The sequence below is a fragment of the Gastrolobium bilobum genome, unplaced genomic scaffold (genome assembly GCF_033153095.1).
Source record: "Gastrolobium bilobum isolate Gb01-03AN ecotype WA unplaced genomic scaffold, APGP_CSIRO_Gbil_v1 utg11002, whole genome shotgun sequence".
Classification (NCBI taxonomy): Eukaryota; Viridiplantae; Streptophyta; class Magnoliopsida; order Fabales; family Fabaceae; genus Gastrolobium; species Gastrolobium bilobum.
The window spans coordinates 580,072-603,157 of NW_026899111.1; the positions used below are offsets into that span (position 1 = coordinate 580,072).

A 23,086-nucleotide genomic window follows, 5' to 3' on the forward strand; every position below is an offset into this window, starting at 1 on the left:
CTTTCAACTTTTTTCTTCATTATAAAAAAAAGAGTTTTTTCTAAAATCTGTTTGGCCTAACTTATACTTATAAGTATATTTTAGCTTAAAAATAAGAAAATCCAAACATACGGCACTGAGAATCATATATTTATAATAATCCTATCAAGGAAGCCGTCAAACTTCGAAGTCAAATATATATATATATATATAGAGGTAGGATCCTTTGACACCAGTGTCAAACTTAAAGTTTGACACCTCATCTTAGAACCGTTAGATCAAAAAAGATCAACGATTCTGATTTGTAAGCATATGACACCATCGATCTTTTTTGATCTAACGGTTCTAAGATGAGGTGTCAAACTTTAAGTTTGACACTGGTGTCAAAGGATCCTGACTCATATATATATATATATATATATATATATATATATATATATTCACTTTCGTCGCATCCAATATACGGCATATGTTGGCTGCCACATCAACATATAAGTATATCCTGTAGTTTGAGAAAATTTTATTCAATCTGAGCAGAGTTCGTAAAAGAGAAAAATAGTTCAGAGATATATGTCAAACAACTACAAGAAAAACGAGGAAAATGGCCAAACGAAGGATCATAAATTAATGTTCAACGTTCCAACAACACTTAATATATCTTATCTAAGTCTATATAGCGGAGTTTTTAACAGCATTAACATCAGTTCAAGATGGCAAAAGAGCATATATAATAATTTAATATAGTACACACATCTGCACAAGTTTCGTGAGCTGCAGTATTAGAAATAAACAATATAGGGATTAAGAAATGACACGCAAAATCCAAAGGTTTCCTCTGTGCGATTGCATGCATATATGAAACCTCAAGTCGAAGCTTCCCCGTCCAAGCGTATTCTCTTAGAACCTTTCTCTTCACCTTGGTTACTGGTCGTTCCAAGCCTGTTTTCCTTGGCCTCCACGGAACATCTTTTGTAAGGTTTAAAGCCTGTTCGACGAGTCATAAGCTTTCCTTGTCCAAGCCCTATGGTTAGCAGTCCCCCGTTATTTTCTACAAATGGTATGTTTTTATGCATTCCTTCACAATTAGAACTGCTTCTCTTGCTGTCAAGGTCTTCATCTTTGTCATCTGTGTTTTGCTTGTTATCTTTGATGTCTTCCATTTGATGATCCTTATTTTCCAAATCATTAGGAGGTGAAAAGCTTTGAGGCAACACCTCTCTGGAGAATAGAGCCTGAAAGGCCAGTCTCCCCTGAAAATAACAATGGCATGAGAAGAGAAGGAATACATGCTAGCATTGTATTGAAATTTCATTAAAAGTAACTGGGATACCTCTTCAGAAACCTCCTTCCAAGAATCGGTAAGGTTGCTAATACTTCTAGTTCGGCGATTACTAGACTCAATAGCTAAATGGCTAGCATCAGGTGTTTCAAGCTCTTCATTCCCTTTCTCATTCTTCTCTAATGCATCAGTCTCCACTTCGCTGCTAGAGGTTGTGTTGGAACCACATGAGGAACGGTCAACCTGTTTCCTGCCCTTCGTTTGGTTGGAATCAGGGTGCTCGGAAATTGCTTTGTTCATCTCGTGATCAGTGGTAGCCTTTGATGAAGTATTTAACTTGGCATCTCCATTCTCAGAATCTGATGAAGTAACAGCTGGTGACTTAGAAGCTGGATGTTGAGCTTGTTGAGCTTCCGAGTATTCTGCATCCAGTACCTGATCTTGCATATGAGGATTTTGTAGTGTAATATTTTCTTGGTGTGTATTCAGTGCCGGTGTTTCACCAGCATTCATTGATGGAAATGCAGTCATTGATGCTGGAGGACAGGCAAAAGCAGTATGGAGAGGAGCACACAAAGGAAGCAACCCATGAGCTGCCCACCAAGCAGTTGCAGCAGCTACAGTAGCAGCTGCAATAGCTGCCAGACTTGGAGGGGAGCCAATTTGTCTAGATGGAAAACCTCCTTGAGAACACCTAGGAGAATCTGCTGAAGTATCTGGGTTTCCATAGGGCCAAAATGAAGCAGCAAAACTTGCTGCAGCATGGGCTGCTGGATTTTGCAGCAAGGTTGAGACAACAAGACTTGAAAATGTGGAGGACATGTGAAGAAATGATTGACAATCATCTTGGTTGTGTTGTGTTAAGGGAGGATAAGGAAGAAATGATTGATGAATAGAAGATCGTGATGTGTTGCCTTGGCTTTCACTTGCGTTTGATGCATCCGAATTGGTGAGAAGATTAGGTAGCCCGTTAACCCCTCCTATTGGCTGAAATGTGGAGTCTCCAAACAACATATCTTGGAATGGATTTTGAGTACTTGTTCCGTTCCCATCAACAACGTGCACAGTAACATGTCTAGGGTAATTCTGATTGCCTTGCGTCCTATCTATTGTTGATGCGCAATTAAGACCACCTGTTTTCTCATTTTGAACCAATGTCACTTGTGAGGCATCAGAATTCTCCAAATTGGAGTCTTTACTAGTGCTATTAGTCTGTTTTCCAATATTGATCTCCAACTTCCGATTTTCAAGTTCAATAGTGACAAAAGATTCATTTATTTCATCTGCTATTACCTCATTCACTGAAGGTGTAATCTCCTTTAAGGCGCATGAATTTCCCAGTGGCACTGACATTGATATTGAACTCTTGTTTGCTGAAGATACAGAGGAACAGGGTACCTCCTGGAGAACAGTAAATACTTTTGAGCGGTTCTCATCCTTATTTTCTTTTAAAGTTGTTGGCCCTTCGTCTAAATCATTTTTCTAACAAAATACGGAACAAGCTGAATTATTTAACTGAAAGAGAAAACTGAAAAAATTTGTCGGGAAAGTAAAATATAAAGAATAAAAGCAATATTAACCTCTGGAAGTGGTTCTTTTTCCAAGTCCAGTGCTTGCTTATCATGTGAATATTCAAATGAATTGAGTTTTCCATCCTTTGCTCCACTATGTAATGTTGCGCTACCAACACTGGTCTTCCGAGGGTAAGGATTGCTTGGTTTTCTTTTGGGCCGTGGAGGGGGAATGTCTATGTCAACAGCTTGTCTGATCGGAACACCCTTTACAAGGGCCTCTTTCTCCAACTGAAAGTAGAAATTGTAATAGTATTCTCAGCAAGTGAAGTTTCACAAAAACCATTGAAAGCACTAGTTGGAGTTCTAGCACGTTTATCCTTACGAAAAATTTCCAAAATAGTTTCTGAGAAATAGAAATAGTTGTAACACAAACATTTCAGTGTATTCATGCACAAAGCAGAATCAACTATGCGTATGGTTTTAAATCAAGTACTACCTTTCATGAAAGCTAAGAAAAGAAAACTATCTGGAAATATTCTCCAATCAAGTTGGGGAAAAAAATACCTGTCGGTGTAATCAAGGATTATCCACATGGATTTGGAGGGGCTGGAAACTGATTGTGGTTTAACTAAAAAGATGTATAACAACACCATTTATTCATTGTAGACTTTGAAGAGGTAGGAAGCCATTGACATTAGGAAAACGAGACACAAACTACATTGATGGTAGTAGTTCTATGAAACAGGAGAGGTCGATTAACAGTCCCCAAAAATTTGCAGAATCCACCACTGTTAAACTTGTGCACCAACACAACTAAGGGATTACAATACGAGCTAGTCTTTAAAGACTAGTTTAATGATCTTAGAAAAATAGTACAAAATATTTCCTTTTTCAAGGAAACTAATCTTTCAAGGGGGGGAAATTTTTATTTGTATTTAAAAAAAAAAAAAACAATCATGGATCCCACAAGTAAGCCCATTCGATCATCTGCAGGAATTTCTACTATGCTGGTTTAATATTATGTTCGAAATTCCACATAATATTAGCAGTGAAGAGTTGCATTTATGGTTGTAGGCGTATTTTATAACTGTTTACACAGGCCCCAAAACTCAATAGCAAGCATTTTGAGTTGGGTTAATTTTTTTTTTTTGCGTACTATGGCTTTGACATGAAGTCGTATTCTATATATGACAAGGGATACTAGTACAATTAATTAAAAAAAGGGGGGCTGGTCTGACCAAGAAAATCAAATTGATTACTTGGCCAAACCAACCCCCCATCATTCAAGTGGGCAAATTCCTTTCAATGGGAGAGAGAAAGACAGATAGAGCATTTAGACATGTATCGTCCATCATTGAACTAACAATAGGCATTTATATTGAACTCTTGTGTACTTAAAACTCAGAGAATTTAAGTTCTAGAAATTAGTGTGAGCATCTGTCATCATGAAGAAAGTAAGGAACTTTAGTTTCCGTTGCTTCTTATCAACAGTGGTCTTGTTTGCACTCAATTAAAAGAAGAGGAGAAATCACATGAAAGCTTTCAAGTTTCTGTATTCTGCAATTGTCAAGTACGATAGTTATTATTGTTATTAGTTTATTATTTAGTCATCTTAATACTACTGCTATTATTAAAGAATTGTTTTTTATTATTATAGGAGGTGAATGTGAGCCTCGTTATTTGTTGATTTGCACTAAGTTGAAGCCATTGACATAAAGGCAGTCTGGTCTTTCTGTAGCTATACTATCGCTCTCGTGCTCTCACGCCGCGTGTAACAAAAAGAAGAGGGTTTCCCCTATGCCTAACCAGGAAAGGGACGAATAGTTCTTTAACATTCTTATCCTTTATTTTTCTCACGTCTTCCTTAAAATAAATTTCTGTTTTTATACTTGCTTTCACTTTTACTAGAAAGGTCAAGCTCACTTAAGCATTCACAATGTTGCTAGGTGTGCGCTGTACTTTCAGTATAAATAAGGTTTAGTAGAAGGCCAAGAAAAAAATATAAGGGTCTTCAATACCAATGATTTAGTGCAGTTGATTATTGCCTCACTACAGGTGCTTATAAGCTTTTTATATCAGATTTTCATTATAGTGATATTAAATAAGCAGATGAATCAGAGTCCGTAATCCTATGTATTTGTAGTTTTGTACATAAACATATACTTGTGTGTGCGTGTGTATTTTTTCTCATTGTATTCAATAAGAATTAGAATGGAATGAATGAAGAATTGAAGATTCAATAAATCTACTGAAACAAATCCATTTTGCTTCCTTTGTAAGTTTCAGCTAGTGAACAGTCCTCTATACTCTGTTATAGGAATTGAATTATTATCTTCTTCTATTTTATAAAGCCTAAATTTCCAAAACATTTTCCTTACATTTAGTCTACAAACATAATCCCGCTGCCCGGCATGTCAGCATCCTACTAGAGCTGGAATTCCAGCCACCCTTTGTGTATGAAGGATCAACTTTCCTAGCTATATAAATCAATTACCAATCCTTATTATCTTAACAACCCTGAAGTCCTTTTTGGAGAATCATCATTAATTTGGAAAGGAATAATAATTCTAATTATCTAGCTTTTACTCCCTTGATCCATCATTAAAAATTCAACTGAGTAACTGCACATCACATGATAGTTATGTTCCAGTATCATATTATTTCTTGTGTTCGGAACTTCAAGTTTCAAATATGGGTACTGCACTCTTGGTATGGTGAATTATGAAACTTCCCCTAGCTAATTTAGCAACCACAGTACATTCTCCCCTTATTATTTTCTTATTCTCAGAAAGTCAATTTGGAAGTAATATAAAAGACAGCATTGCTGTTGTTGAAGTTATTGATTTTTGTGTTTAAAAATTCATATTAATTTCCCACAATATATACGTAATGGTTATTAATAAAGAACAGGTAAAACAGCCATCTTGACATCTAAGCATTTCCTATAACACAAAGATAGGAATACCTCGATTGAACTCAATAAAAAGAAATATTGTATTAATGCTTAGAAAGCAAACTTATTGGAAATTGTTTCAGAAACAAATGGCAACAAGATGGAAATACAAAAAGCTCACAAAAATACTTAGAAATTTAACTTTAAATAAATATTAGTATTAAACATGTTAAAAAAAAAAAAACAGTAAAAGAAAACAGGTACTAAATTATCAAGGATATTGAAGTACTGAAACGAGTTATTAGATTTATGATAAAGCAAAACAATGCTAAATAGTCGTTCAAAACCCTATCAGACTTTCTCCAACACAACATATAATTTGGTAAAGCAATGCCGGAGAAATTAAATAAATTCAATTAAGTCCTTCAGTGCTCCTCCATACATTCTCTGTCTTCGTATAGAAATTGATTGTTCTCTCACCATCACATAATAGAAAGAATTACCTTCCAAATTCTCATACTTCTCATAAAACCTAGTATTGCCCTGTGACTGACCCATCAAATTTCTCTCTATGAAAGGCATAATACAACGATACAACGAGCTCTAGAAAAAAGAACACCACCAGACTCCAATAAAAAGTAGCATGACACCCTTTCAAGATAACAAATAAAAAGTCAACTCAAACAACTTCCTGATATGTAGAGATCTTAGGTTAGAAACTGAATCAGAACACTTATAGGTGGTGAAAATCCTCTGTATTATTCCTCTGCGAATACTGGTACCAGTATGCTATTAGTACTAGTATGGTAAGCTTACAATGAACGTAAGGACAAAAACTGTAAAAAGATACAACAGGGTATTCGTGAGACCATGCCCACTCCCTCACTATACTTATTTTCCTCCTCTATCTTCTCATCTCCCTTCTTATAGCTCTACAGGTCAACTTTCCCTCCTGATTCCTATATGCAATGTGACACTAATCACTAAATTTGTAATGCCCGGCCGATTACAAGATTAATGACAGTCTCATCAAACTAACATGAGGCTTTTCAACATGCTTTGTTCTCACTTACATACTTCCTAAGAAGTTTTCCCAGGAGGTCACTCATCCCAGAATTGCTCTAAGTTATGGACTACCAAAAAGTAGATGCATCTTGTTAGTATAGGTAGTACCAATTAATTCTTATAAGTTATCCCTAACTGTACAATCTCATACCTGCACAGTCTCTAGAATCCCTCTATTTCGAGTGTTGATTCGATTCATTCATGTACCCCTCCAGTTGCAAGCCTGGCAGGAGCCGCTCATTGTCCGTGCCTCATCTCTTTTGCACCGACGATCACTCCCTGCCCTTGAGATGTTACAAAATTCTCCTTGATTGCTTCTCCATACCCTTTCCTAATATAAACCTTAGCAATAGGTGATTTCCTAACAACACTACTCCCCAAAAGCCTTCAACCTTGTACTCAAGGTGAAAGGTAAGAAAGTCTTCTTGCAGTCTTATAAATGATTTGCAGGAATTTTTAAAGTTTGGCAGGTCCTGCCATTTAAAGAGGACTTTAGTGAGATCCTCGAGAATAATCTGTAATTCAATCCTCTTTAGACTGCACCTTGAGTCCCCATTAGGAATAGGAAAGCGGCTAATGGTTGATCCTCAGCAGGAACAAAAACAAATTTCTTAAGCAGTGAGACAAGGAATACAATGGGCAAGTTTAACTTATAAACCTGTTCAAGGATCGCAAATGGTCCATAAAACCTAGGAATAAGCTTTTCATTGATCCACTTTGTTAGTGATTTAAGTCTGTAAGGTTGAATCTTATGGTAGAAGATTAAAGATGCAGGTTGGTAGCAGACATCCCTTCTACGCTTCTCAACCTGCAATTTCATACTGTACGGGACCTGTACCAAGTTATGCTTGTGGTCATCCAGCATCAGATTAATGGTTAACCTCTTCAATAGTAGATGGAGTTGTGGGATCATAGTAGTTAATTGCGCCGCAATAGCGCTGCGAGCCGCGTCGTATGGGCGTTGCGGTGCCTCGCCACAAGAAACCGCGCCACACCGAAACGCAATAGCGAACATTGCGATCGCATTTGCAGCCATATTGCTCTCATAAGGCAAAATGTCAATTTTGTCCTAAATTTAAATGTGTAATGAATAAAATTTAAGGATTTTTTAGTCTATCTGCGTCTATCTCTGTCACTTCTGTTATCTCTTCCTTTAAAAAATGTTTATTTTTGTCATTATTTCTGTCATATATCTATTCCGCTATTTCTGCAACCGCAACCCGCTATAACGCTATAGCGTTTTTAGGGGTTGGCCGCGACATACCGCAATCCGCATTTGATAACTATGTGTGGGATATTCTTAAATAGGGCAGGAGAGCCCTTGCCATACAAGGCATTAAAAGGAGTAAGCCGTTTTGTGCTATGATAGTTGGTATTATACTAATACTCGGTTCAATTGAGCAATCTGAGCCACTGCTTAGGCTTTAAACATGTTAAACTTCGCAAATACATCTCTAGGTATCTGTATCTACTGACAACCTTAGTTTGGCCATCAGGCTAAAGATGGTAGGCGAAAATAAATTTGAGTTTGGCACATAACCTTGTGAATAACTTGGTCTAGAATTGGGTAAGAAAAGGTGTGTCTTTATCAAAGACTATTGTTGAGCGGAAGCTATGCAATTTGACAATTTCTCTAGTAAACAGTCCAGCCACCTCGTTGGCCGTGTAAGGTTGACTTAACGCCACAAAATGGGCATATATAGCGAACCTGTCTGTTATAACCATAATGGTGTCCTATGAAATTCACAAAAATATCTAGCCAGATTTGAGTGGATTGATAAGGGCTGCAATAACTTGGAAGGAGATAAGGCTTGGTACTGTAATTCATTTATAAGTTTTGAAAAAGCTAGAATTCCTTTAGCGATTTTTCGAGAAGATTTAGGGAGGACCAGCTTCCCTCCTTGGATTAGAATCCTGAATGTGAGTTAAGATTACTCAACAATGTTTTCCTACATAGTGCAGCCACCCTATTCTCCACCCCTAGCTAATAATTCACCTCAAAATCAAATTCTATCAATTTAGAAGTTCACATTTGTTGGTCTTCATTCATCACCCCAAAAGCCATGGCTCATTTACGAATTTTAACAATTTTTTGGTCTCTATTAACAAAAAAGCACCTCACTATCAAATAATGCCTCTATTATTCAATGTAGAAAATTATGGCCATAAATTGGCCAAATTGTTTTCTTCAATATACTGATCTATTGAGTGCCCAATCATATTAGTCTACTTCCCTGCATTGGCAGGACATATATTCCTTTCCCGAAAGCATCATTCTCCATTGTAAACACCTTTCCAAAGTTTAGAATTTCCAATACAGGTACATAAATCATACAAGATATCAGGGTATCAAAAGCCTGTTGTGCTTTCTCTTCCCATTCAAAGCAATCCTATTTTAATAGCTAGATCAGGGGCTTTGCGATGTTCCCATAACAAACTTCCAGTAATACCCAATTACACCCAAAAAAAACTTGTATGCCTTAACCTCGGAAGGTCGTGACCAGCTAATCCCGGCTTCTTCTTTTTTGGGATCAGCCTACCAATAGCCGAAATTAGGTAGCCAAGATTTCCAATTGTTCTTAGACAAAACAACATTTCTTCTTGTTCACGTACAAGCTCTATTCTCTCAAAACTTGAAGCACCATTCCTAAACGCGAAGCACAAGCTAGCTGGCCAAAATTGTAAATTAAAATATCATAAAAAAACACCAGCACAAACCTTAAAAATGATCTCAACATATTATTCAAGAGGCCTTGGAATGTAGATCATGCATTTGTCAACTCAAAAGGCATCATAAAGAATTCGTAATTTCCATCATGAGTCTTAAATGATGTTTTGTGAATGTCCCCCTCTTGCATCCAGATCTGGTGATAGAAAAAGACTATAGCTCCGCATAATTCTTCCAAAATTCATCTATTGGAGGGATTAGAAATTTGTTAGTACAATTGCTTTGTTTAAATTTCTATAATCTAACACAAAATCTCCACCTAACCTCCTTTAATTTGACCAGTATCACAGGGCTAGAATATGCGATTATACTTGGTATAATAATCCCAACACTTAGCATTTCACTAATTAATTTTTCTATCTAATTTTTATTATAATGAGAGTACCTGTAAGGTCATATGTTAGGAATTTATGCTCCTTCATTTAATATGATGGCATGATCAGGTTTACTTTAGGTGGTAGTTCGAGGGACTTGAAAAAACCTCTTCAATTGTTGCAAAACCTCTTTTTTTATAGATTTCTCCACCATTTCATTGATTAATCGACTAATTCGGTCAAGCCAGGTAGGACCACAAGGATAACAAAACTCTTCCTACCAAGTTTTTAACAAAACTACATACTCATGACTCGAACTCGAGACCACTAGTTAAGTTGGAACAATCCTGTGCCAATTGATTCACGTGCTTGGAGGTGCAAAACCTCTTTTAATTCTGGCCACACTATATTCTTTTCCTTCAGTGTTAGTGACAACAATTGTACTTTACATAGATCCCTTTTTCCATAGATTTGAAAGAAACTGTTGTACACAAAAGGGTCTCCCTTCAAAACAATAGTCTGGTCTACCAACTGATTGTTCTTAGTTAGTGCTCAAAAATTGGCCTTGATCTCCCATAAACAATCTATCCAACTAAAGTACCACATTTATTCCTCCTAATCCAAACAAGAACAAATCTCGCAAATTTGCATATATTGTCGTGCATAGTAAACCATATGCACATCTCTTTACCTCCACCCAATTTTTAGGAGTATTAGTCACAAGTTATTCATATTCTTACACCAGCCCTAGTGCTATAAAATTGTTTATGCATAACAGACGATAAGTACCACTACTTGCATGTCCTTTAGATGGCCCTATAATTTTGATGTCCTCCAACGTATCATCCCCATCATGTTGTGAAAAGGTAAATGAAGAGGTTACTCTTTTGTCTCTTGCCTGTCCTCTTACTCCTAGTGGTCCTCCCCTTGTCCATCACTTATGTCCTTTACAACTTCCACTACCATTAAATTAACTTGTTGTACTTGCACCCATTGTCCAGCATATAAGGGAAAATTGGAATGACGCCCAACTTGTTTTGGTGGCACTGGCACATAATTCCCATCACTAGAACTTGTTCAATATGCATCCCCCTACTGCCAACTTACAGGTTTCCATTGTTCCCTTAGACCCATAAAATTCAAACAAAAGTACCTCTCTACCAACTAATAAAATACATCTGCCTTCACCTAAGAACATCGAAACTTCTAGTACCCCCCTCCCTCAAACCCCTCAAGTCCTGATAGCCCAGCTATTATTTGACCCAACAAAGCTTCCTCCTTCACTGTCTCCCTCCTATTTGTCCCTAGAGGCTAGGGATGTTGTGATCCCCCCCCCCAGTCTTAGATCAAATGCAGCAACTCTTATACTTCCTCACTCTTCCTTCCATATCCTCTTTGAATCACCTCTATTCGTGCTTTTGAGAGGGCTAGAGAGTTAGTTAGAATAGTTTTTGGCCAGTTACAGTTAGAGAATTAGTATAAATGGCAGGAAAAGGAAGAAGAAATAATTTATTATGGTTAGTTTTGAAACACATATAGTGGCTCAATTGTAAGGGAAAACCCTTGTGAAGGAGATCTCTCCTTGTTCAATCATTTCTTAATAGCAAAAGTTAGATTGCTATAGTTGTCTTTTCTCATCTTTGTTTTACTCATCTCTAGCCTTAAAAAACTTAAACCATTTTTGGGTTCTTAACAATTAGTCTCACATGTTGGATTGCGTATCAAAGAAGCTATTGCCTTCATTGCAAAGAACTTTAAGTTTATAGAAGCCCAATTCCGCAGGTTACAAAGCAAGCAATCCCACCTAGAAGGGTTGATCAAGGAGTATCCCCACCAGAATGTGTGTTGGAATATCAGTCAACAGAGAGACCAATTGATCAAGCTCTCATCAAATGGTTCTCTCAGCCACTAGAGGACATTACTTGGCAGGGTGAATGTCTAATGCAATTCTAGTTTTAGTTTTCAACCTTGGGGACAAGGTTGAACTTCAAGGGGATGGTATTGATAGGGCCAAAGAGGTAGTTAGTTAGTTAGAATAGTTGTTGGGAGGTTAAAGTTGTTAGAGTTAAAGAATTAATATAAATAGCAGGAAAAGGTAGAAGAAAGATACATATTGGTTAATTTGGAAAAACAGAGCAACGATTCAGTTGTAAGGAAGGAGATCTCCTTGTTCAATCTTTTTTCAATAAGAGTAGTTGCATTTTTTATTGCTATTCTTTCCTTTACTCATATCTGTTTTACTAATCTTTAGCCCTAAAAACACAAAACCCAGTTATGGGTTCCCAACAACTACCATCCTCGTATGCACCACCCATAGTTCCCAAGATCATCTGCACCACCCCTAGTTAGGATTTTTTTATATTTGCAATATGAGATCTTCATATATTTTGATGTCCACCAGTTCAAATATTTGTGCAGTTGGATCGGAATTTTCATTCATTAAAGAGAATCAAACAAGATATAAAACTGATATGTAAATCAATAGCAAGTCAAAATAAAGCATAGGTGAAAATAATTAATTTACTTTTTGAAATCAGTTATATGAAGGATCATCATTTAAAATCAACATGACAAGTGGAACGTGTTCCGAATCCGCAATTTCTCAACAAATATATTTTGGGTTTTATTATTGAAGAAGCACTATAGTTTCCTTGACATTTCAATGTCACAAGTTGTTCATTTCGTTAGTATATTTTTATACTTTCAATTTGAGATCCTGATATAGTTTGAAGTCCACCAGTTTAGATACAGAACTATGTTGTGCAGTTGGATCAGAATTTTTATTCATTAAAGTGGATCAAACAAGATACGAAACTCATAAATAAATCAATAGCAAGTCAATAGAAAGCATAGGCGAAAATAAAAAGGACCGAAATTTTGAACATATAATCCAAGGTGAAAAGGTACCCATATTGACCTTTGTAAAGAACTTCTGTGCATGGCTCCTGATTTGAACAGCGGTCTTTGTTCCTATATGCTCTGAAAAGCAGAAGTAAATCAGCAAAAAGGGGCAAGGACATGGGAGGAAAAAAACAAAAAAGTTCCAATTAAGAGTTAATAAAATATAGAGAGCAGTTCAAGGCATTTTCTAATAGAAAATTTCAACAGTATGAGGTTGGATATCACTATTAGTCTATTACTTGGAAATCCTAAATGAATTTCTGCAGAAAATAGTCAATTATTAACCAGGAGAAAACTATTACCTTCTATGCGTTGCCATGCTCGCCCATGTAGCTTCAAAGCTTCTAGAAACCTATTATGCTCCTCCTCTGTCCATCGTTCTCTTTGCTTTGAGATTGTATACGGTTTTCTTGTCTGCAATTGCCGGTAAACTACTTAGACAACAATACCAAACTTTACTAATTCCCTTTCACGATAAACTTGTCCATCTATCATAATAACCTAACCTTAATAACCACTTCTTCCCCACAAGAATATGCGTCCATTAGAGGGCGTAAGCAGCTAGCGCTGCTTCAGATCTTCCCTGACTAGGAGTGGATACAAGGAATACCTCCTTTCATTTTTTATGACACGAAACACAGTATATAATAAAGCCGTCGTGATGGAAGTGAGCTGAAGCTGAAGGAAAAATGATGCTACTGCAAAAGAAACAAAGCAAGAACAATAGGAAGAGATCCCTCTACTAAGCATTCCAATTCACATGCAACATGTAAAATAATACATAGAAGATGAAGAGGAAAAGAAAAAACAAATCAAAAAATTTCAAGAATCAACCGCAACAGATATAGACGCTTCTCCGAATGAGTAAAAGAAAATTTCCTTAATCAGAATCCTCACCTAGACGCACTCGACAGCGCCAAAACCTTTAAAACGCGGAAAGCAAAAAGAGAGGGAAAAATTATAATCAGTACACAAACTAAAAAATCACATCACAACAACAACAACCGTTTCTATCTTCACTTTAACAAATACTTTAATATCACTGCAAATTTTCAATCCTCTTGTTTGGTTGCCGAGAAAAAATAATCACAAAGCAACTCAAAATCACCGAAACTCAACTCAACAGAGTCGCGCTGGGAGTAGTGAGAGCACCTGCTACATCCAAATCGAGAGAGAGGAAGTAAATCGGTTCGCAGTTTCGCGGTGGTTGAATTTTCTCGGAAACCAAACAGAAAAAATTAAAAATAATAATTATTATTATAATAATAATAATAAGCTAAAAACGAAGGAAAACGAACACCTCAGAACAAAGCCATGGCAACGAAGAAGAACATCCTAGATCGAAAGCGATCATCACCGGACATACGCCTGAGGATTCATTTTCAGGCAATGGCGAATAACTTCAGACCAGAAAAAAAAAATCCAAAAATCTCGAAGTGGAATCAGAAGAAGAAATAGAAAGAGAGAAGAGAGGTTTTTGTTTGCTGAAGCGAGAAACCACAATAGAAAAACTAGAAAGAAAAATGCAGCACACTCACCCAAATTGTTTAAGCGCGAGGAGCAATCTCAGCCACTATAATTTCGTGAGGGTTTTTTATTTATTTTTTCTTTGAAAAATTAAGGGCTCGTTTTTTTTTTTTTCTACTTTTTTTGAGACTGAGAAGAACTGGCTCATGGAATCATGACAAGTGGCGAAAAGTTTCTGGTTCTTTCTACTGAAGCTTACTTTTGTACTTTTTTATTATTATTTTTTAAGGGGTGTTGTCTAATTTTTTTAATTTTTTTTTCTCCCTTGAATCTCATCCACAAACTCCTTGGCTGAGGTTTCAGGTCCGTAAAAGCGTTGCCAGCTGTGACGGTGGGGTGTCTGATTACGTGGCGATGTTAACCGCTTGCTCCGGTCATCAGTTATCCACGTGTCGACCGTGTGGCCACTAGCTTTTGGGTGACCGGTCTTGTGGTGTTCTGCTAGGGCTTTATCGGTTGACGTTCCATGAGTAAATAATATAAAAAATTACAAATTGGTCTAGAAAAAGGAATGACAAATTAATAGATTGTATAATATTGCTCGTTAAAAAAAATAACGTATTTATTAACAAATTCTGGAGTTGGTAGATAATTGGATTCTTTATATATTTTAATAGAAATTTGATACCTGATCGTGTATATAAAAAAAACTTTATTGATAAAAGCAAAAAAAAATTCGATAATCTTTATGCTTCGAAATGATTAATCTCCAATCATCGGTCGAATAATGCCTCAGGAAACTTAAAAAGAAAATCATTTAAATTAACTTCTTAGATAATTGAAATTCACTTAGCTAAAAAAAAAACCCTTTCGCACTTACATTCTAGTTCTAGAGTTAAAAATAATAAAATTTCAACGTATCAAACAAAAAATGTTAAACTAAGAAGCGGTTGTCAGCACAATTCTAGGAGCTTTTTTTGTGTTTTACTAAGAAAAAAAAAACAGTTTTCTCGCTGAATGCATTCTTGGGGAGGGGGTTGAATCTTTAGCCATCACTATTTCCCCGCACTCCGGATTAGTCCCATAGCCGGCTCAAAGAGTCGAAGCTCGTGGGGATACCAGAGGGAGCCAACTCGTCTCAAAGAGATAATTAGGGTTGGGTAACTCCAAAAAAAAAGAAAAAAACAGTTTTATAATTAAAAAACATGTTTACAAAATTTTATAATAATTAGACATGCTTTTTAAGAAAAATAAAAACTTAAAAAATAGTAGTTTTAAAAAATTTTATTTTGCAAAATGAAGAATAGAAAATTTAAAAAAAAAAATGATTAACATAATTTTTTTGTGTGGTTGAAACTTACGTGCTGTATCAGAATTAATATATAACTGAATATTTTCATCGAAATAAAGACTATACGATCGATCCTTCCAATATTATTTTGTGATAAATTTAAAGTCTTAATTTTGAATTCATCTTAAATAAGATTGTCTCTCATAGAATATATATATATATATATATATATATATATATATATATATATGATTTTTAAAAAAAAAAACTATACGATAGTAATAATCACCAAATAATAGTAGCTTAATTGGTGTATATGAGCTGAGTATGTAAGGGTGAGAGCATGTGTTTAATTTTTTCCAATATCACATTTGAAAAGAATTTAAACCCTTAATTTTGGATTCACTCTAAATCAAATTAATCGCAAAGTGATAAATCGATGGAATATTTAAAAAATAATACAATAGTAATCGAGAAGTAGTTAATTGGTCGTTTGCAATAACAAAACTATCGTTTTCAGTAAAAACGAAAGTCTAAAAGAGAAGAAAAGCAACTCTAAAGAAAAGTCAATAAATAAAAGCATAACATGTATGCTTTTTTTCTTTTTATGGTAAACCATAATATGTATGCTTTTATTTAAGAGGTTAAGGACAAAAGAAAATTTGTTTTTCAACTTCTCTTATCTGATATCTACCACAAATATATGAGGAAAGTTTAAAGGATTTATTGAAAACGATTTTCCAAAAAAAAAAAAAAATTATTGAAAACGCAAAAAAAATTATACATATATTTTTCAATCAATTCATGAAAAAATAATTAGTTTGGTTTGTTCAACTTGTAAAATCTCGATTCAATTCAAAAGTTTAAATTGATAAATAAATATTATATTTTATGTTATATTTCTCTAAAAAATTCATTGTATTTGAAGGTTAATAATTCATAGTATTAAATTTTTTATGATATTTAATAATATTTGGTGGAGCTTTAATTCACCTCAAAAATTTAATATTATTTGGTGAAAATTATATTTTATATTATATTTCTATAACACAAAATAAGAAATTTATATTTTTTCTAATAATAAAAAAATTTATACTTTTTAAAAATTTCTCCACCAATACATCAATAAATCGATTAATTCAATGGAGGCACGAAAACCACGTAAGCAACAAAATTCTACAATAGAAGTGGCTATCCGCTATCAACTCCACTTTATAGTTAATGACGCATTTTTCCTGAAACGAAATTTATTATCTGCTAATATTTAATGGTTGTGGTTCATTTCCCCTGGTCACACGTATGAGGTATGGCAACAGCACGGAGCACGCGCGATACCAAAAGTGAAAGCAGAAAAAGGACACACCCGTACACATAATTTCTTTTTTCGTTTCATTTCAAATTCTAGTGTTGTAATAAATGATGATAACTCACTGAACGTTAGAAAATTGAATAGGTAAAAGTGAAAGTATGTGTTGGATTATTTTTAGTATTATTTTTTTGTAGAAATTTAAATTTTAATCTCAGAACTTATTCCAAATCAAACTAATTCTGAAGTAATGAACCGATTAAAATATCTTAAAATAATAAAATTGTAGTGCTGTGTTAACAATAGCCACCAACACCCGAAGGTTATCGCACAAGGACTTAAAAGTTAAAAACCTAGGAGCACCCAGCCCAATTTACATGGACTTGAATCATCACATACGGAACCACACATGATCCATATAAACTTTTTGGGCTGTTCAGAGGACTATCTTTTAACTATCCAACATCATAAGATAAAATTGACGACTGGGCTGCAAAACATAGAGGACATATGATCTCTATAGCCATAGTTGCAGGCCTTTTGGGAGATCCGTTGTGTACATCTTGTCCGTATATATATATATATATATAAAAGATATTTTGACACCAGTGTCAAATTTTAAATTTGACACCTCATCTGAGAGTCGTTAGATCAAAAAAGATCAACGACTCTGATTTGCAAGTGTTCTGTCTGAAAGACAGAGATGTCCAACCGGTGGCTGGTATATTTTATGTATGATCTAGATGCCCTCTCTCAAGTATCTATGAATGAGATACCCTTGAGGGTAGTCCGATCACTGTGCACAATAATAATCGACATAGTCAAGGCGTGGGGTGTGTGCACAGTGACAAGCTAAGAGAGAGGGTTTAGAGAGTGTGTGTACCTTATTGGTTTAACCCTGTATTTATAGACGGGTTACCTGAAGGAGTGTAATTCTGGGCCTCTTCGGAATATTGGGGAGCCAAGTCCAACTGCTTAGCTGTCTGGATAGGATTGTCATCAATAGGAGATTCTATTCCTCTTGTGCTGTCCTTTATTGGTCCTTCCAGAATACGGGCCTTTGTCAGGTCCATAACAGCAAGCATATGACACCATTGATCTTTTTTGATCTAACGGCTCTCAGACGAGGTATCAAATTTGAAATTTGACACTGGTGTCAAAGGATCCTACCTCATATGTATATATATATACACACACACACATATATATATATATATGGGGCAAGATATTCTTACACTGGTGTAAGAATTAGAACTCTTACACTCAATCAATCATTGATCCACTTGTATCCAATGACTCGTATTACTAAAAAATTAGAGCCCTTAGATATTATTAGAATCAACTAGGGCTGGCAATATGGGCCAGCCCGCCCCGGCCCGCCACTAGCCCGCCCCGGCCCGTTTTGACAAAATGGGTTGAATCGAGTAACCCGGCCCGTTTTATGAGTGGGCTGGCGGGCTACGGGCCAGCCCGCCTAAAATAAAAAAAATATAAAAATTAAATACAAAAAATTAAATTCTGCATAAAATCACATAAAAAAATCTGCATAAAAGCATACAAAAATCTGTATAAAATCCTAATGTGCTTATGAAACCAAGAAGATCAGTGTTTAATAATCTGCATATAAATATGCATCTTTCAATCCAAAAATAATAATAAAAAAATAAAATCATATCAGGATAAAATAGAATAACAAAACAAGTAACAAAGTGTTGTATGAGCAGTCCACAACAATTCAAAAAAGCCACTTGCAAGCAGAGAAATCTAAGATACGGAGCTACATAACAATTGGGTAACCTAAAAAAAAATAAAAAAAAATGACTTGGCGGGCTAGCCCGCCCCGTGGCGGGCTGACCCATATGGGCTGGCGGGTTTGGCGGGGCGGGTTGGGCGGGTTGGTGGGTTGAAAGACTCAACCCAGCCCGCCCCATTTGGCAGGCGGGGCGGGCCAGCCCAGCGGGCTCAGCCCATTTTGCCGGCCCTAGAATCAACGGACAAGATTGAAAATGTAACTTACACTGGTGTAAAATGATCCTCACTCTATATATATATATATATATATATATATATATATATATATAGAGAGGAGGGATCTTTTGACTCTAGGGTAAGACTTACAACTCTTACTCTTCATCTCAATCGTTGATTTCCGTCCATCTAACTGTTATTAAATAATTATTTATTTCAAATAAATAATAACAGTTAGATGGACGGAAATCAACGGTTGAGATGAAGAGTAAGAGTTGTAAGTCTTACTCTAGAGTAAAAAGATCTCTCCCTATATATATATATATATATATATATATATATATGGGGAGGGATCATTTGACTCCAGAGTAAGATTTAAAAGTCTTACTCCTCATCCCAGCCCTTGATTTCCGTTCATCCAACGGTTAGCATTTAATAAGTAACAACAATTAATTAATTATTAATTTTAAATAAATGCTAACCGTTGGATGAACGGAAATCAAGGGCTGGGATGAGGAGTAAGACTTTTAAATCTTACTCTGGAGTCAAATGATCCCTCCCCTATATATATATATAGTATAGGACGGTGGCATGGAGATTTGAACCTGTAACATGTAAATTATTCAAATTTCTCACCATTAAATCAATCAGTGGCTTATCTATGACTTTATATTCTAATCTTAATTATTCTTACCAGATTTAATCGTTATACATAAACTGTTATTACTATTAGTATAAATTAAAATCATACTTCAATGCATAAATTTTTCTAGAATGAGTATTTCGTATCTTCAACGCCGGAATCAAAGATCCAACGGAAATAAAATCATTGGATTAAAAAAGAATGCATCATGCATATCATGTGCTTGTCAAACTTGGTCGATCATACCAACAAGTTGAACCTGAATTACGTTGAATTCAAAAAATATGAAGGCTGCTATATATATATATAACACACAGCATTTCCCTTCAAAGATATGACTAAGCAGTAAGCACGGCGGTTTTCAATGCAGTAGAAAGGTAGGTCTTCGGTCGGTACCAAACTATGAAGGATACATATGGTAGGTCTTTGGGAAAGGCAGGCTCAATGTGGATTGCTCGAATAAAATTGCTTTATGTAAAGAATACATATGGTTTATAAATAAAAAATAAATAAAAATGAACACAAATTTTTTTGTACCAAAGAGATCTAGATTACTTTCGGAGGTGTTTGGTAGAGAAGAAAAAAAAAATTATTCAAAAATCAAAATTTTCAAGAATATAGTGAAAAAAGAATTTTTCGGGAACGTTACCACAAAAATTATTTAATATGTCAAAATATTTTCGAGAATATTATGTTAATTTTCTCAACGCTGTATTTGGGTGTGTTAAATTTTTTCTTGAAAATCCTAAAATACCATTCCCTCTTGAATGATATTTTTCGAAAATTTTACACATAAAATAAAATTTCAAAAAAAATCAGATTATTAAAAAAAAATTAGAAATCTCATACCAAACATAAATAAATAAAATTACTATCCTTAATTTTCTAAAAATTTTAAAAAAAACTTCTACCAAACACTCTTTGAATAGTCAGCGAGAGAGAACAAACTAATTGGACCGATAATGCAACAAGCCAACTAGCCCATGAAAAACTACCACATGAATCGGGCATGAACATCGAGGCATTAAATAATCAATTCTCTCCAACGTCAAAGTGTGTGACTTATATCATAATTGATAATATTGCTTAATTTTCATTCCTTCAAGTGCTTGCAGTGTTTTAATGAATATATGTATTAAGAGATTTTTAAAATTATTTAATATAATAATATACTACACAAAACACCTTTTTTAGCGCAATAAGATTTTTTCACAATTTTTAAAATACAAAATAAATTAATCTAAATACACATTTATTTATTTTTTATGAATATTTTAGCAATTAGCATGTAGGTCAACAGAGAAGAAAAGGAGGGCCAAAAAAAAGCTGTTGATTATAGGCGAAACACATGCCGCAAGATGTGACCAAGGAAAAGTTTCTCGTTTCTTTGGAGTTTGTAGCAAGACAATTTTTTTATTGTATGTAATCCATTGTGTATTGAATTGTGTTGAGATATATAGTCTCATATTTGTTGTATGTACAAATAATGTGAAATTTATAAGGTTTTAGACACTCTCACCCTTTGAGCTAATTTTTGAGATGGTGTATTCCAAAATTCTTTACAAATTGATTAGACAGCGAGATAACCTTGATTTTTTAATGGGGCGAAATATATCAATATAACAGTTATATAGAAGGCAATAGTAGATCAAAACTCAATCAAGAGTTATCGTCACCAGTGATCCGTGAAGGTAGTCTTCGGTAGAGGTTGAGAGCAAAGGGGAGAACATGTGACTAATATATTGAAAGTGCCTCCTCTCATTAGCAGAAATATATATAGATATATTTTGGATATATTTTGAATAATAATAATAATAAATAAATCTTTATAAACATGACAAAGGTGTAGTGAGGTCATCTTGCATTGTGGACTAGACGGCAGCCTCTGCGTCAGCTCAGCTGTTGATCATGAGCATATTTTTGGTACATTAGAAGTTATGTTGGACTGAAACTGACGGGAGACACGACATAACACGTTGATACATTAATTTTAAAAAATATTATATTTTTTTAGTAATCTAAAAAATATTATATTTTAATATGTTAAGACATGTTTTAATATTAAATAATATTTTTAATATATACAATATAATTTATATTTAATACATATAAAATTCATGATAAGTCATATAACTAATAAAATATTCAAATTTCATAATATAAATATAAAAAATAATAATTTTTTATACCTTGTTAATTTTTCATGTCAAATTACATAAAAAAAAAATTATAAATTATTTTTTCATGTTTAGTTAATAAAATAAAATTTAGATCTAAAAAAAAATGTGCCGGAGCGTTTATTGCGTGTCGAAACGTTAATCGCGTGTTCCAAAATATTGACCGCGTGTTAGTGCACTACAAGAAAACCGGGATACAGTGGCGGTGTCTCAGTGGCCGTTTAAAAAACCGACTCCAAGTCTAGCGAACAACAGTACCCGGTTAGAGACATTTATTATCGCAAGCCATTCTCTCTACCTCTCAATATTCCTTGGAACGCTGTTCATTTTTCTTTCTTGGTGCCTGTTATCCGATTTTTCCATTTTTCTTTCATTTTTTGTTGAGGCTCTGTTTGTCTTAGCCGATTAAAATATCATCCATACCTCAGCTTCATAACCCAAACATCTTTATGTACAACAATGTAAAGGGCACACTATCACGCAATTGAGTTGAAAGGGAAACATATATTTAGGGTTTTGGGAGAGAATAACAGAGGAATCAGAGAGCATCTTGACGTTGGCAAGGAACAAATTCTTGTTTGAGAGAGCACATTGACTCGTTTGGTAAACCACTCTTCTTCTTCTTCAAATTGACATTCCTAGTTTGCTTAATTGAAGCTTTGTTACGTCAATCTGATTGATTTTGTTAAAACTATCATCATTTGCTTCTTCCTTTCTAGTTCCTTTGAATTAAGATAGGTATTCTGCTATGACTTTGCTGAATGATTTGAATTCGGTAATACGTGCAAAATTCTTCATAAAAGCTATCCATGGTTATAACCCTTGGATAGCATATAACTACCAAAATAAGCATCCATCAGAGCTTAGGATATTGGAGCTGCTGCTACTACTGTGCTACAAGTGCTCCATGGTCCAATGTCTAATGTATTTTTTTTTTGTGCTGGATCAGCAGATTTAATTAGAGTAATAATACATTAACCATTCGAGGTAACTTACATGGAAAGAAGCTACCATGTAAGTCACTTGTTTATGTATTAAAAGAAATACTTTTAATATCAAGGAGATATTTTAAAAGTATATCTAAATGACACTTCCATTATATTTATCTTTTTTCTTTATAATTTTTTTTTATAGGGAAGTGATTGGGATCATAGGATCCACCTGTCCAGGGCGAGACATCTGACACCTAAGTCAATTTTCTAGTCTTTTTGCTTTGATACATTAATAGTATAGTGGCATGCTTCTTTATACATTAATACTTTTATTACTTGTAGGACTTGATTACTGCAAATAGTTCTTGATACATGCCTTTTTTATTCGACCTTAGGCATCTTCCTCGTGGTGCCAAACTTCATGCCCTTTTTGATACATGCTTTAGTGGGACAGTTCTTCATTTACCATTTATGTGCAGGATGAACAGGTTAGCCAAGATATGTAAAGAGTTTTTAAATGAGGGAATTTACCAAGTGGAGGAAGCCCTTGACAATTTTTGCATTCGTAGAGTATTATATCAACTAAACCTTCGAGAAATGAGGTATTTCTCATCCAACTTGGCAACTGC

General features: G+C 34.8%; 1 protein-coding gene across 11 annotated transcripts; it reads right to left on the bottom strand.

The window, feature by feature from the left end:
* Positions 1-688: 688 nt before the first annotated feature.
* LOC133287349 (protein LATE ELONGATED HYPOCOTYL-like) lies at positions 689-14,168 on the bottom strand. Of its 11 annotated transcripts, XM_061484939.1 has the most exons (9): positions 13,974-14,168; positions 13,793-13,825; positions 13,571-13,596; positions 13,180-13,371; positions 12,976-13,087; positions 12,690-12,751; positions 2,839-3,060; positions 1,310-2,740; positions 689-1,229 (listed from the first exon to the last, which is right to left on the bottom strand). In XM_061484939.1, the coding sequence occupies exons 4-9, from the start codon at positions 13,216-13,218 to the stop codon at positions 843-845; spliced, it is 2,253 nt and encodes a 750-aa protein (XP_061340923.1). In that variant the 5' UTR covers positions 13,219-13,371; positions 13,571-13,596; positions 13,793-13,825; positions 13,974-14,168; the 3' UTR covers positions 689-842. The 11 variants fall into 11 exon arrangements, with proteins under 11 accessions (XP_061340923.1, XP_061340922.1, XP_061340925.1 ...); XM_061484938.1 differs by lacking the exon at positions 13,793-13,825; XM_061484941.1 differs by lacking the exon at positions 13,571-13,596.
* Between the last annotated feature and the right edge of the window lie 8,918 nt (positions 14,169-23,086).